The sequence below is a fragment of the Charadrius vociferus genome, unplaced genomic scaffold, assembly GCF_000708025.1.
Source record: "Charadrius vociferus isolate BGI_N301 unplaced genomic scaffold, ASM70802v2 scaffold2003, whole genome shotgun sequence".
Taxonomy (NCBI): domain Eukaryota; kingdom Metazoa; phylum Chordata; class Aves; order Charadriiformes; family Charadriidae; genus Charadrius; species Charadrius vociferus.
In genome coordinates, this window is record NW_009647573.1 from 82,992 (window position 1) to 97,692 (window position 14,701).

At 47.5% G+C, this 14,701-nt stretch overlaps 1 protein-coding gene across 1 annotated transcript in view; it reads right to left on the reverse strand.

Annotated features, from left to right (window-relative positions):
• Positions 1-14,701, reverse strand: part of LOC104282767 (fibrillin-2-like) — a gene marked incomplete at its 3' end in the record, with an annotated part of 106,314 nt that overhangs the window by 82,819 nt on the left and 8,794 nt on the right. The window contains exons 2-3 of the mRNA XM_009880890.1: positions 6,364-6,446; positions 4,075-4,173 (exon numbers count right to left, since the gene is read on the reverse strand). Coding sequence (XP_009879192.1) covers positions 4,075-4,126 — 52 coding nt within the window. The remainder of the gene's footprint in view (positions 1-4,074; positions 4,174-6,363; positions 6,447-14,701) is intronic.

The following is a 14,701-nucleotide window of genomic DNA, read 5'->3' on the forward strand; positions in this document are numbered from 1 at the left end:
CCATAGCCCATGTGACTGAAGGTAAGGACATATTTCCCGATATCTCCCTTTCTTGGATAACTAACAATAACATTCTAAACAAGTCTTTCTTTTAGGTTACTACAGTTTTCAAATATTTTCATACCCTCTATATTATTCCATTTTCAAAACATGCTTTTCATATTGTGTGCTGTCTAATCTTTAAAACCCCTTCATATTAGAAGCACGTTAAAAGACCTGTGAGATGTTTTGGGGATAGAATTTCTTTGGTGGAGGAAAACCATCAACTTTTAAGATATTTCTCTTCCTTTTACAATCACTATGGGGCCTTATTGGTGAGGTTCATTTAATAGGAGAGGGTTTTTTTTAATAAATCTGGAAAAAGACCCACACATCATCCCTTCTTCTTTCCACGTTAGAGCTCTGCTTTCACACTAGATTATGACACATTGAATGTGACTTATGCGCTGTAGGAAAACAAGAGCAATAAATAAGAGTCGGGAAGTTTAATACTGATGTGGACACAAAGGCAGTCTTGGTTTTAACTGTTTCATCGCTATTCAATTCTTAAGGAATGTGGTATTAAAGCAGAAGAGCCCAAAAGGGGAGGTTTAGCGCTGAACATTGAGTTACAAATACAGGTCAAGCGGCTTTCATTCTCTACCGAAACGCCTGGAACAATGCATTCTTCCTTTGTAAGATGTGACAACTCAAACTGCAAGTGCCTGAGGTTATAGCAAGTTATGCGAAAACTGTTTTTCAGCATGTACACCACAGTTCGTGCCTGCCAGGGAGAGGAGGGGCCGTGACTTGGCAGCTTGAAGGAGGAGGGGCTGGAGGGTGCGTATGTGAGCGGATGCTCAGCTGCGGCTTGTGTCTCCTCTGTGCATCCAACATCGGTTCCAAGCGGGGAAGAGTTGGGGCCAGTGCAAGTGAAATGTCTGTCCAAAAGGTAGTAGGACTCAGAAGTGTCCAAGAGGGATAATTATATGGTTGACGCCTTGTTCATAGGAAGCCTGAAAGGAAGGAGGAGTGGAATGGGAAGTCTCGGAGCTTTGCGTTCAAAATGCTCGGCACATGTGCTGTACATTTAATCCATGCATTGCTCGTGTGGTTTGAATTAGTCATGATGTCTACTATTCTTCCTATTGCTCTATGGCCAGAGATCAGGCCAAATTTAGATGAAAGCTTAATCATTAAGGAAACTAAGCTTGAGGCTTCAAAGCATTGCCCAGATTGTCAGACATGAGACCAGTCGCTCTGGGAAAAAGCACTGTTTCCAGCACATGCTTCCCCTACACCCCTCGCTACAATTAATCAGCCCTGGGAAAGCAATTACACACAGCAAACCTGGGAGGGCTGCCCAGAGACAGAGGTAGCTAGGAAGTGTCTGTCTGTCAGAGCTGTCCATCTGTCAGAGCTCTTCCCTACGCAGCACCCTGCGCCTCGCGTTCAGTGCATTCAGCGAGGGGTAAGGTTTAGGGAAGAGGAGGAATTTTGGGAGGTCAGAGTCTGGGGATAAGAAAGAGCCCCAGTGTTCATCCAGATACTTTCCAACTAATTGGCAAAGACTATTCCAGCATGGGGCAGGTCCCACTTCTTACTTCTGCCACGATCCCAAAGGCCCTGAGGTCCCATCACCATCTGACTTATCTCCAAGTTTGGCACCGTTAGAACCCCCTGTGGATCTGGAGTGCAGAAGAACATCTTTCACCCAAGAATTTAAAGGCCTGTTACTCTTTATCGGGACTTTCAGGGTAGTAGAGACCAAAGGTCTAGGGAAAAGAGAATGACAACTCACCCTCGTTAATTTTCCCATGATTGGATTGGATTGGATTAGTTCTACGATTTATTTTAAAGGATCAGCGGCTGCAGCTGTTCTGCCAGCCGTCAGCAGTGGAGTTTGCAGGCAGGTTTTCTGTCTGCTTACTGCCTACTACTATCTAAACAGTCACTTGCAAATTACTCCAAAAATATCTTTACTCCCCCAAGTAGGAAACCCAGCTTTTTGTTATGACAGAGAGAGGCAGAGTGGCTTTTATTGCCTCTGGAATGCGCAATTTGTCTGCTTTACCTCCCTGAAGCATTCATGATAAACGCAGATCCAAACATCCCCACAATGAATGCCAGATTTGATGAAGCCCCTGCAGAGAAACCTAGCCCCCACCCCCCCCAGCGCATGCTGAAATCCACCCCAGGCTCAGGGGAATGCCAGGTCTGTGCCCAAATGTATATACTGCTTACAGCATTCCTTGCATTCCTCCCTGATTGCTAACATATGGACCCTCACTCCAGAAACTTTTGTGTCTCCGGCACCTTCCTCCCAGGGCTGCGGAGCTGCGCGCACATAGGCTCTGGTGCTGAGCACTTGGTGGGGACATCTGCAGGGCCGCGGAACAACGTGGCGCTTTGGAATCGGATTCTGGGAATTTCCTTCTTCGAGTCACACCCTGAATGCGGTTTTGAGGTTTGGGGGGGCTGGTTCTCTGGCCTTCGGTCAGATGCCTGCAAGTCACTTTATTAACAATAGCTTCCCTACAGATGGGCAATAATGGAAAATAACTTTCTGGGTTGTCTCTAGCAATGGCCATCTGAGACCTTAAAAGACTCTATAAACTCCCATTAATTTCTGTATTTCACATAGGGCACTAGCAAAATCAGCTTTCTCAAAACAATACCGTGCCACAGCTCTGTCCCATTGCCTTTGCAGGGGTTTTTTTGTCCGGTGTGTTTGAGTAGTGTCATCACGTATAGGGTGGACTGCTTATACAGTCAGGTGGAAATGGTTACCCACTATCCTCGTCCACATTTGGAGATCTAGAAGGCAGGCCAGCCCCAGTCACGCAGCCTGCTCGCTTTAGAAACAACCAAAGCCCTTTTGGGCAAACCTGTGCTGACCCAGGTGGGTCTCTGTGCCGACTTACAGGCACGTGGTGGAAGGGCTCGCTGGACCTCTCCATCCAGCCTGCCCCCAGACCAGGCAGGTTATGACATTGTCTAGCCGAGTCTTCAAACCCCCCAAGGATGGCCATCCCCACCCCAGATCTGGTTACCTGTCCCACCATTACACCACCCTCCACTGTAAGAAAATTTTCTCCATGCCTGAAGATCCCAAGCGTGAACATCCCGAGCGGCAGCTTGTGGCCACGGACCTCTGTTACATGACTATTGACTCATATCCAGCCTGGTGTCTACCATAAATCCCAGTTCCTTTCCAGCAACACAACCCAGTGAAAAAAGAGGCACAGAGGAGCAATGATTCCCTTCCAGAGCGTACACAAGACCAGTAGTTATGGGGATTTAGACTCAAGCAAGAGGAGGGTTTTCTGTGCAGAGCCACGTGCCGCAGGGTGATGGAGCGGCTGCAAGCAGGATCTGGTCTTGAATACGTCCTGCAGGGATTATCAGAGAGACGTGGGAATTGCTTTCTGGATATGTGACTGTCATGCTGCTGAGTCCTCCACAGTCTGTTTTTCAGAAACCTCAGCCACCCAGTCCCTCTTCCCAAAGCTGTTCACATCTGTGTTCTGAAGGGCTGAGATGGGAGAACAAAGCAGAAAAAGCGGCAATGCAGTTTCTGCATTCCCAGCTCTGCCAGCGCCTAACTTCATCGTGTCACTGCAGTTTGCTAAAAATGCCGGCCAATTCTCCCCGACATCCAGATCACAGCCTAAGAAAAATGGAATAATTTTTCCAGTGGAAAAAAAAAAATATTTATTCGGTTAACAAACGCAGTGACAGATTTAATTCCACTTCAAAGAACAGGCAGGGGTGGGTGGCATCTTTAGCAGCAGCGTTGCTATTTGCTGCTGTGAGATGGAGTTTCTGAGCTGCATCCTGTAGGATTTCTCCCAGCAAAGTAGAAGAAATCGCTAACAGGTTGCCAGTATTCTCCAGGTATCAGGGGCGGTGAGGACCCTTAGTAAAAGCGCCACATGAAATGAAAGATTTTGTGAGTACTGCCCAATTCCCATTAGAACCTGGCTGCCAAAACACAAAATATTTCAGAGATTTCCTTTCATTGTGAGCGGGAAATTTTTAAGAGAGCACATAGCTACTCCAGAGGGAGGAGAATCACCAGCAATGTTCTCTTACCTCCAGCTGAGCCACAGTTTGGAGAAAGTTGTCCATTGGAGCACGTACACATGTTTGGCCGTGAACAAAATCCATCACCACAAGAATTCCTGCAAATTGCTGGAGGAAGAGAAGGACATGGCGATTAGCACAACGTGCTACTCTGTGAACTTGCTCGCAGATGTGTTTTCGGCTGCTGAAAGGGTGTGAATTCATCTCTTTTAAGAATAATAACCTGGGGGGGAAGCTGGGGCACCTCTTGAGGGCAGTGCAACAGTGGGAAGGACCCACTTGTTCACAGAGAGCTCCTGGAGACATCTTCGTTTTATCACAGGCTGGCTGGTCCTGCTACCACATCGCTTTTTCAGCGGCAGAGGACAGGGAAGGCACACTTCGCTACTTTTGCCTGCTAAAACTGTTTCTCAGCAGAGAGAAGCGACACTCTCCCCGAGCCAGGTTGTTCTTTTCCTTAAATCGTGCGTGTTTCCACAGAGCATTTGGCAGTCCGTGGTCTGGCATTGAGGGAACTGCCTCTAACTGAGACGCATCTCCTGATGAACGAGGGGCCGAGCCTGAGTCAGCCAGAGATGCATCAGCAGGATGCCTTCATCTCAATCTCCATCCTTTCTTGCCTGGGACCCCTGCTAATCTCTTCCCCTTCCTGTGCCATGGGAGCCAAGCGCATAGCTGGCAGTATAGTTCCACCTGTGTAAGCACAGATTTTATGAGAGCCCCACGAAAGTATCTCATCTCTGTGTGTTTTATAAACACAATTACAACACACGGTCCCCCGAGGACCTCCAGCCCAGATGGCATGTTTTACAGTTATGAGAAAAGTCAGCAGACAACCCCGAATGTCGCTAACCCCGCATGCCACTGAGCAGCTCTTTGGCTGTGAGTTCCTTAACCCTTCGCTGCAGCCAGCATTAAACTCGCGCTTTGTACCCTTCGTGGGGCACCCGCTGTCCGCGGGACGGCGAGGAGGATTTTGTGAATTCGTCTGTCTCTTCTCGTGGGGAAAGGAGAAGGCACGGAACTCCATGTCTTCCCATCACCTTGAGTCATCACCACCTCTTGACTGCCCTTCTCAGCGAGTAAAACGCCACTCTCTGGCACTGGTTACTCATTGTGTGCAAGGACAGAGCAACCGCCCCGTCGCTCGTAATACAATAGACACCGTTTCCTTTGAGGGGAGAATACTGAGCTCTGGGCTCAGTTTTTTACATTGGAGGTCCCAGGCAGCTCTATTTTAGGAAACATGAGGCGTTTCTCTCTAAGATGACTGAGGTTTTGACTCTGAAGGTGGAATTACTTCTGAAATGTGACCTGTATTATGCGGGAGATCCCACCAGAGGAACCTATTGTTTTCTTCAATTTGAAACCTCCCAGCGTCAATTCATTTTAGGCAGTTTTGGAAAAGGGCATTCACATACAATTCCAAGTGTGCTCTAACGCAGAAGATTTATTCAGAAAGCTAAAACCCTGGGAGATCGAAGCATCCCACAGTGCTGTCTGCTATTCTGTATGTCCAGGTTATGGTTAGTATCTCCAGGACACCGCGTGTTTACTGTGTTTCAGTATGAAGCATGACCAAATGCAGGTACAATTACCCCTATTGTCTCGAGCGAGAATCTCATTTATTTACTCCTGAATTGACTTTCACTCCCAGTAGGAGCACCCTCCAAAGGGCAAGCTCCCTCATCTCCCTATAGCTCATGCCTTTAACCTACAGAAATGCAAAACGTCAGCCCCTTAATGGATTTTATATGCGCATATCGGCACTTGAGAGTCCAATAATGCTCTGCTCCAAATAGGAAAGCCACCAGCCACAACAGAGGTGGGGTTTATCTAAATCAGCATCCCGCTTTGGATGGTCACTCAAATAAAGATGCAAATTCCTGCTTGTGGACACTGTCTCATGACATCATGTTTGCAACATCAGCATCTAGCTGTCGTTCTAGCAACTAACTAAACTATTTCACCTAAACAAGCAGCTCTAAAATAACTTTTTCAGGAGTCACCAATAGCTTTCCTTTGAGGCGAATCTTCTAACGCAGGTGCACAAACCGTCAAGCAACAAGGAACACAGTGGCAATTTGGCGGAAGATAAAAGGCCATGCACGAAACGGGACCAATTGCAACCACCCTGCTTTAATCAAGACTAGCGAACTGGAGAACTCCCAGCAAGCGCTGCTCCTGCCCCCAGCGGATTATGAAACGTTCTGTCATCTGCTGAAGTGTGAGATACGCATTCCTTCCCACATGGCAATTAGTTCCCTCGGTGCTCTTAACAGGAAAATGGATACTCACGGACAATGCACTGGTTCCCTCCGGGCAGCGTTTTCCAGCCGGGGCAGCAGTAGGAGTGGAACCTCGAGCCACAGACATTGGGTCTGAAAATTAAAAACAATTTTTTTCCCTCTGTTTCTGTGCGGTGCTATTGGATAAATTCAACATGCATCAACGCTGTAGGAGAGCAGCTGAATAGCTTCTTGTGTCACATTTCTCTGCCGAACTCCATTCCCTCCCCGTGAGCTTGAACCATCCATGTTTAATTCCCACCAAAAGGAGCCACCATATGTTACTTTAATAACTGACTTCTGACCTCCCTGTGCAGAATGCTTTGGGGCTCTGATCTTACAGTGTCCCTCTTAGGGCTATAGGGAGGAGTGAGAAACCAAGTCACAGCCAGGTTTACCCTGACACGAAGCCACGGCATGGGACCATAGCCACAAGGTTAGACACAGTCAGTTGAAGACCTGCATTCCTATGTGGGATGAGAGAGACCTAGACACCAGACAACCCTGAGACCACAGGCAAGTGAACATCTTGATAACCTGAACAGGAGGAGGACATCTGTCCCTTGGGAACATAGCTTAGCAGTGCTGTTTATGTGTAAGGTGGACAAAGTCATAGAAACACGGAATGGTTTGGGTTGGAAGGGACCTTGATGCTCATCCAGTGCCGCCCCCCTGCCCTGGGCAGGGACACCTCCCCCCAGCCCAGGTTGCTCCAAGCCCCGTCCAACCTGGCCTTGAACACCTCCAGGGATGGGGCAGCCACAGCTTCTCGGGGCAACCTGCCCCAGGGGCTCACCACCCTCACAGTCAAGAAGTTCTTCCTGATATCTCATCTCAATCTCCCCTCTTCCAGTTTGAAGCCATTCCCCCTCCTCCTATCACTACATGCCCTTGTAAAAAGTCCTTCCCCAGCTCTCCTGTAGCCCCTTTAGGTTTGGAAAGCCGCTATAAGGTCTCCCCAGAGCCTTCTCTTCTCCAGGCTGAGTCCTGCTCTTCCTTTCTCTACAGTTAAACTCCTGCGCACCCCAAATTGTTCATCAGACAGGTTGCCCATGGTTTTGTCTTCATTTGTTTGTTGGATGGTTTAATCAATGTCATGTAGCACAGATGGCAGGAAACTCAGCCTGAGCACATACCTCAGCACAGCATTTGCACCACGTTGTGCCATGCCACACATCCATACACGAACGAACAGACTTCTCCCCAAAAACTCCCAAAAGAAAACACGAAACCCACAAACCTATGTAATGTTCACACTCTTGTGATGTTGTCAAGTGGGAGTCATGAGAACACAGCCCCTTGCAGAGATGCTGGGGCTCTAACATAGGATCAGAGAGATAGGGAAGACAGTAGAGAGCTAAGTGTGGACGGAGAGTTTGCCCGGACCCTGGCCTCCAACCTCTTCTTGGAGGTCTGCTGAGGGATCACGTCTTTTAGGAAAGCATGAGAATTTGAACTAAAACCTCCAGTGAAAGAGCATACATTTTGGAGGTTTTCTAATGAGTAACAATCCTCACTGTTAAAACTCCATGCCTCCTTTTGGGGCCTGAGTCTATGTAGCTTCTACTTTCAGCCATTGGATCTGGTTATTTCTGTGCTGGCTGGATCAAAGAACCATTTGTTAACAAAGTCTCTTCCCCCAGTAGACCTGTGTAGGTTGTTACATCACCCTTTAATTTTCTCTGTGATAAGAAAAGGAAAATATCAGATTAGTTGTCAGGATCTATTGTTCAAAATTTCTGTATCCTCATTCTAATTTTTACTAATTAAGTTTTTCATCAACCACTTCAGCAGATTGCCTGGGGCTGGTGATAGTAACAATCTTCCTTACTGCAGGACTTGTCCTGCTTGTCCTTCCTCAGGTCCTGAGGTCTCTGTTATAATAGGTGTGCCATTAGTCTGCTTTCTTGAACTTGTCTGTCTTTTTCCCCTGGAAATTTTGCCTGAGTGGCGGGGATTGTTTCTGAAGATTTTTTTCCTCTGGTTGCCATTCTCAGGTTCCTGCAGCAAGCCAGGGGTGGGAAAGCGGAGGATGCTGGGATGGCTGCGCACCTCAGGCACAACAACCAGTCTCAGTGGCACTCTGTGGGACCCATCTACCAGATTCCAGCCTGGATTTTGGCAAGAACTTGTCACTACAGGGCCAGCAGATTCCTTTTCTGGCTGGGAGAGGCTAGTGGATCCCAGAACACCCTGCATCCGTTACCCAGGTATACGTGAGTCTTCCACCTTCGGCACGATTGCAGTAGACGCACAGGAGATACACAGAAGACATGCAGCAAAGCTGAAGCACATGTACACCATGTGTGCAGAAAACACACAGCAAACACGAAGCAGATACGCGGCAGAGATACAGGGGATGCACAGCAGATGTGTACGTACAGCAGTCCCAGTGAAGATGTGCAGAGCGCATCCAGCAAACACGGGGCAGAGGCACAGCAGACACAAACCAGGGATGCAGAAGTGCAGCAGCTACACTGGAACTTTCCAAAGTGGAAGCAGGAGAATGTTTTCCCATGGGAAAAGGAACTGGGCAGTGTTTGCATTAATGACAAAACCACCGAGCAGGACTGAGAGCAAACTTTAAGGAACCGTCTGCTAAGCAATGATGTTCCCACGTAAAAGCAATCTGAGCTTCTACTCTTCATGGTGACTAGAAGATCCCCGAGCAGCACACACCATCTTGGATGACTTTCTGCGCAATGAAGGGTGCTGCTCTGCTTCCCAGTTCTAATTTTCCCAGAGCACACAATGACCCACGTAGAAACCGTGGCAACTGTTTTTCCACGACCTGCATTTGCCCAGTGGAGCCTCCTTCACCAGCCCTGCAAACAGAGAATCCAGGGCTCTGCTAAAATAACGTGGTGCTATGGTTGGAGGTGGAGAGTAAATCTGTATTTTGATTTCTAGAGAGCCTACATTTTCCACAAGGCTGGGCATCTGTTGCTTCTCCTGGGCTTAGAAGTTAAAAGGAGACATCAAATGCAGAGCTGTTTCTGCTGGTATGGATTAAGGTTCCCTGCAGATGGGGCAACATCTTGGGTTGCCATTCCTGGTTGCATTAGGTTGGATAAAATACAAAGCCAGCAAGTACTGCCACTGATGTTCAAGCGTAAATCTCCAGTTAGAAGTAGGCATATGTCTGTGGTTGGCATTAACTGGGAAGATAAGTTCACGCTGAGCAGATGGAGGTCCTGTAAAGCCTAAGATTCAGCCCTCAGGTTCCCAGCATGCAGGATGGATGGGCGGATGATGCAGGACTCTCCATGCAACGCGTAGGCAGCCCAGACAACTCATAGCCAGGCACCAAACATTGCAGTTTGACTTGCCCCTGAATCTATCTGCTGGTGTCCCCCCGCCCCGTGTCAACACAGGGATGTGAACAGCTATACAAGGAAGGTTGCCATAGTACACCCTGGCCTCGGGCTATTTCAAGCCTTGATGAAGACTAAAGAATAATATATAGCCATTTTATCAGGCAAAAGACTAAGAGGGTTTTTGTCAAAAACGGTGAAGGCAGAGGTATCTGGCATCAAACCCATAGACTAAGACAGAAGAAAGGGGAAGTCGAATGAAATTGATAATGAAGTGGGTATTTTTAACTATGGCGGCAAGTACCACCTCTGCCCAAAAGACAGTCAGCCAAGACTCTTCATCCAGCTCTGTGCAAGGATCCTGAGAGAGGTCCTGGGCACTCTGTTACACAGTAGGCTTAACTGCAAGATCACAATTGTTCCTCCAAAACTGAACTTTTATAAGCATATGCTAAAAATTAGCAGAGTTTCAAAACAAAACATGGGGGCGGATCCATTTTGAATGGGTTGAAATTAATGGTGTCACAGAAATGACCTAGAGGGAGAATGAAATTAGATTCCAAAGCAAGAACTCAATAAGGAGAATGCTGTTTTGTAAGAAAAAAAAAAAAAAACACCATCTTCAGCAAAGTTGTAACAATTCAGCTTTTTAAAATTAATAGCAGTTATCTCCATCCTGGGAAATACAAGCTGGAAACCCGTGTTCTCATCAGCAAGAAGGTGTGGATAAAAGGCACGACATTTAGTTGTTAAACAGAAAACTACAACCATCGTTTGTGGTGAAGTGCTAAGAATGGAAAGGTCAAGGTTAGAGGAAAAAATGTTCAATTCAATAAGTTACCCACAACCTTCCGATTATTAGTGATAATCAAAATCCACAGACATCTCAGAACTACCAAGAAACTTCAAAAGAATCGGTCCTCAATTAAAAATCAAGAGGTTTTTTCACCCTACTCACTCTCAGCTCTGCCTCTCTGCTAGCCAGCAGTAGCAAAGGGGTCTTATCCAGACATGATCCAGTCCTGGAGAGACATCGTTGTACTGCTGAGGTGGCGCTAATGCCTGCGTGAACTTTTCCTTTGGGTGTTAGAGCCACGGAGATAAGAGCTGACATGTTTGTGCCAGTCCTTTCTAGCAATGCCTTCTGGCAAAGGATGGCATTGCTGGTCCACCCCCCTGGTTCAGCTAATGCAAAAAATAGACCTGTCTATATAAGGCAGAACTTCCTTATCACCTTCTGTGCAGCTTAGGAAAGGGCTGGAAGAGCTCAGCTGCTAAAGAGAACTATTTTCATGAAAGTGAGCAGGGCCAAAAGAGGGATGCTAAGAAAGGGAAGAGGGAAAAGCGATGCTGGCCGTAGTGTCTTCTTTGTCCATGTTAAATAAACAATAGGATTATGAAGATAAGCAGGGACAAAGTAAGCCTGAATTTCAATTGATGGCACCAAATGCTGCCTGCTGGCAGCGGCTCCGCCTGAGAACTGGGAGATGCCAAGAAAAAAAAACCAAACCACTGGAGCAGAGCAGAGCTGGGGCTATTGGATGTGAAAATGCGTGCCTGTTAGCGAGAGAAGCCTTTTCTCCCCAATCCACAATGGAGGCATGAGCGAGGACTGGGAGACAGTCCATACCACAAGACTGCCCGCAGGCTCGGGGTGCCAGCCCGCCTGTGGGGACAGAACACAAGCGGCATCTGGCTGTTGCTGCAGCAGCCTGTTCCTGTTAGCAGCCTGGGAAAGACAGCCCGGAGCACTGAATTGTTGCCTACTAGGCTGAGCAAGCAGCCGAAAAGGTCCCGCCAATTATTGTCAGATGCCTAGTGTGACCCCAGCAGAATTGTACTCATTGTTAAAGGTAGGAGAGGGCAGACAGCACAGCGTGTGAAGTCCGGGCTGAGAAGGCTTTGCAGACACAGATGCTAGCCAAAAAACGAAGTCAAGTCACCCCTGAGCTTCCTGCTCACCCACAGCTACGTCCTCAATACATGCGCAGGCACGCAGGTCTTTGTCCGCTCCTCCAGCCGTGGGAGAAAGAATACCCAGCTAGAATGAACTCTCCAGACCTTCTTCCGAAAGCTCTGCACGGTCACTAAAGGGCTGATTTGTGCGGTGCCCTGCAAGGAGCACTTCTCCTGCCATCCAGCAAGACCCACAGCTAATGAACCCCTGGCTCCACGTAGCGTGTGCTTTCCGGACAGCAGGAACAGCAGCCCAGGATTTGTCTCCCCTGTCACGAGCAATCAGTGTACCTCAGTCGTCACTGGCCTTCAGAAATGGTATTTCCATTCCTCAAATTAGAGGAAGTGAATGAAAATTGGTGGCGTGCCAGGGCTGGGATAATTCGCAGAGATGCTCTGGTCTGCACAGGGATTGCTCCCCTGGCTGCTCACAAGTTCTCCTTCTCACTGGCCTCATCCAGGGGGCTTCAAGATATTAATTCAGGGAGAACTCACTATAGTTCGTTACTTTGGGCCAATTTCCTGCTCTTCTCACCGAGTGGAGCCCCTTGACCAGCGACTGAGATTCCCCGAGCTGTGACCCTGCAACTAGTCTGCCTGGGTGCGTGATCAGTGGCTCAGCAAACGCTTCTCCCAGCTCATCACTCTCTGTGCCCACCTGAGCACGGTGGCCCTTTTCCATATTTATCAGAATCATTCTATATTTCCCTCCTTCATACAGCCCAAAGCTGCTTCCTGCTAGGTGAAAACAGGTCCTCAGCGCTGTGACTGTCTCCTGAGCACTACTTTCCAAGATACTCCCTGTTGAATGGGAAAAGGACTCTGAGCTAAGAGGGTCCATCTGCATGGAACAGCGGTTCTGTGGACCAGTTTGAGTCTCTTGGTAAGGGCAGAGATGCCAACACTTTACATCTCTTGCAGGTCTTCTCTGCTGTCTTCAGGGTGATCAGGTCTTCTCTGCTGTCTTCAGGGTGATGTGAAGATCACAAGTGAAGATCATGGAGTAGGCGCTCTCAGAAATTCATACCGCTTCATTTTTTTTTGTAAGCTAAGACTTTGTTAATAAAAGTAGGGCTTGTACTTTTACCAGATCCCAGATGTAAGTTAGGCAAGTGACCAAGCACAAATTCCTTTTTCTCTGAGTGTTTCAAACAAAACACTCAGTAAAAACCACCCTGCTGCCCTGCCAAGGTACAACCGTGCAGGCTAGTAGCAGGGCTGGAGCCCAGCGCTTCATGAAAGGGTGAGCAGCAACTTTCCCACCAGCACACGGGATCAACACCTGGTGATTCCAGGATGAGAAGCACCACAGCTTAACTATTCAGTGACAAACCTAATAATTAAGAGATAAGAGACTTCATCCATGATACTGGTCCTCAAAACGGATGGGAGAAATCCACAACAGGAGCAGACCACATCCTGGGCTGGATTAGGAGAAGCACGGCCAGCAGGTCCAGGGGAGCTATTTCTCCCTCTTCTGCTTGAGCACAATCTCCTAATTTTAGGATTCTATTAAGCTTGTCCAATCTCAATTTTTCTTCTGTTCTTCTCTCTTTGTATTCTCTGAGTATCTTGAAATTATCTCTTCTACTGTGCACACATATCCAGTTTGGGGTACCGCAACTGTCATAATTTACATGGGATGAACAGAAACCCCTTGGCGTGCTTATAGTCGCTGCCTTCCCCGTCCCTTATTTTCAGTTTTTTTTCCTGTCTTGAAGTTTCAGCTTAGAAATCTTTACAAGGAAATCAAACCATCCAGCAACAGATTTAGCCAATTCACAATTCACTTCTACTTGTTCAGCCTTAGGAACGGCCATCAGCCCAAACGCTGCTCTAGATTTCCCCAGACCATTCAGAGTTACCCTTTGCTATAAATTCACCAACTTTGTGACAATTTAGCTAACGCCAGGCTAGTGGGGACTTCCAATGTGATACCATCTCCTAGCCACAGAAGAGCTGTTTTAGGGAAGAGGCATAAAAGTTTCTTTTTAGATTATTTGCCCCACCTGCAGCCCTCCTGTTATCATGACATTCATGCCTGTGCAGAGAGTCAAATAAAATGAAGGTGAATGAATATCACCACAACATTCTCTCGTCTTACATAAGTATGTGGCTTTTCCAGGGACAATGATCCCACCTTTCCATCTGAGCTGGAAAATTTTCCTATAATTCTAGATTCTTTTTGGTTTTGACCTTAGCCTGATTCTTCGCTGGGCCCCGGGGACCATCTCTCACAATAACTGGGGAGCACCACTGCAGGCATTGGTCACCCTTGGCCTCAGTGGAGATCACCGGGGGGACAATAATTACTGCCAAATGGGACAGCGGTTTTTGGTCTTGCATCTCCCCACCCAGAGGGATTTGGGATTGTGTCATGGCGTGAGAACAGATTTGAAACAATGCTGACTTTGGATCCTTGGCCTAAAGGGGAGCATGTTTGCGTCCTCCTCGTTCTTGATTTAGTAGATGCCTCAAATGTACTGCAAGTATTTATTTCAGCGATTTACCAGTTTTACGAGCCTAGGACTATGCTATCTGTACATGCACTGCTTACTTCCCCAGGTCTATATGTGTTCACGTAACGGACACAGTTTGATAACTAACTTGCAAATGAGAAAGTAGAAAAGCCAGCTCTTCCCATCCAGGCAACCCCCTGTTTAATGTAAGAATATTGACTCGGTCCTGCAAAGGAGGTGCCTAAACCTCTCCCACCTGCAACATCATCCCCGTGTCCTGCACAGCAGCCCAGCAGCTGTTTAGCTTTTAGGAAGGAGTTCAAGTCCCAGTGATTTCAATCATTTTTTGTTCGAAGAATTCGGTTTTAAAGGCGCAGAGGTGCTAACTTGCCGTTACCACCAGTAGAAGTCACACACCTCAAAACTGCTAACAGCTATTTTGCTGGGTAATATTGCAAGCACAGAAGTATTTCAAATTCAGACATCCTGAAATTGTTTGCTGAGCCGAGCTATGGATCGCTCTCCTACGACTCTCAGCGATACCTGTAACACTCGATGCAGTAACACATCTGTGGCAACAGAAACATCTTTCTCTGATCTCACTGTATCTTCACATTCC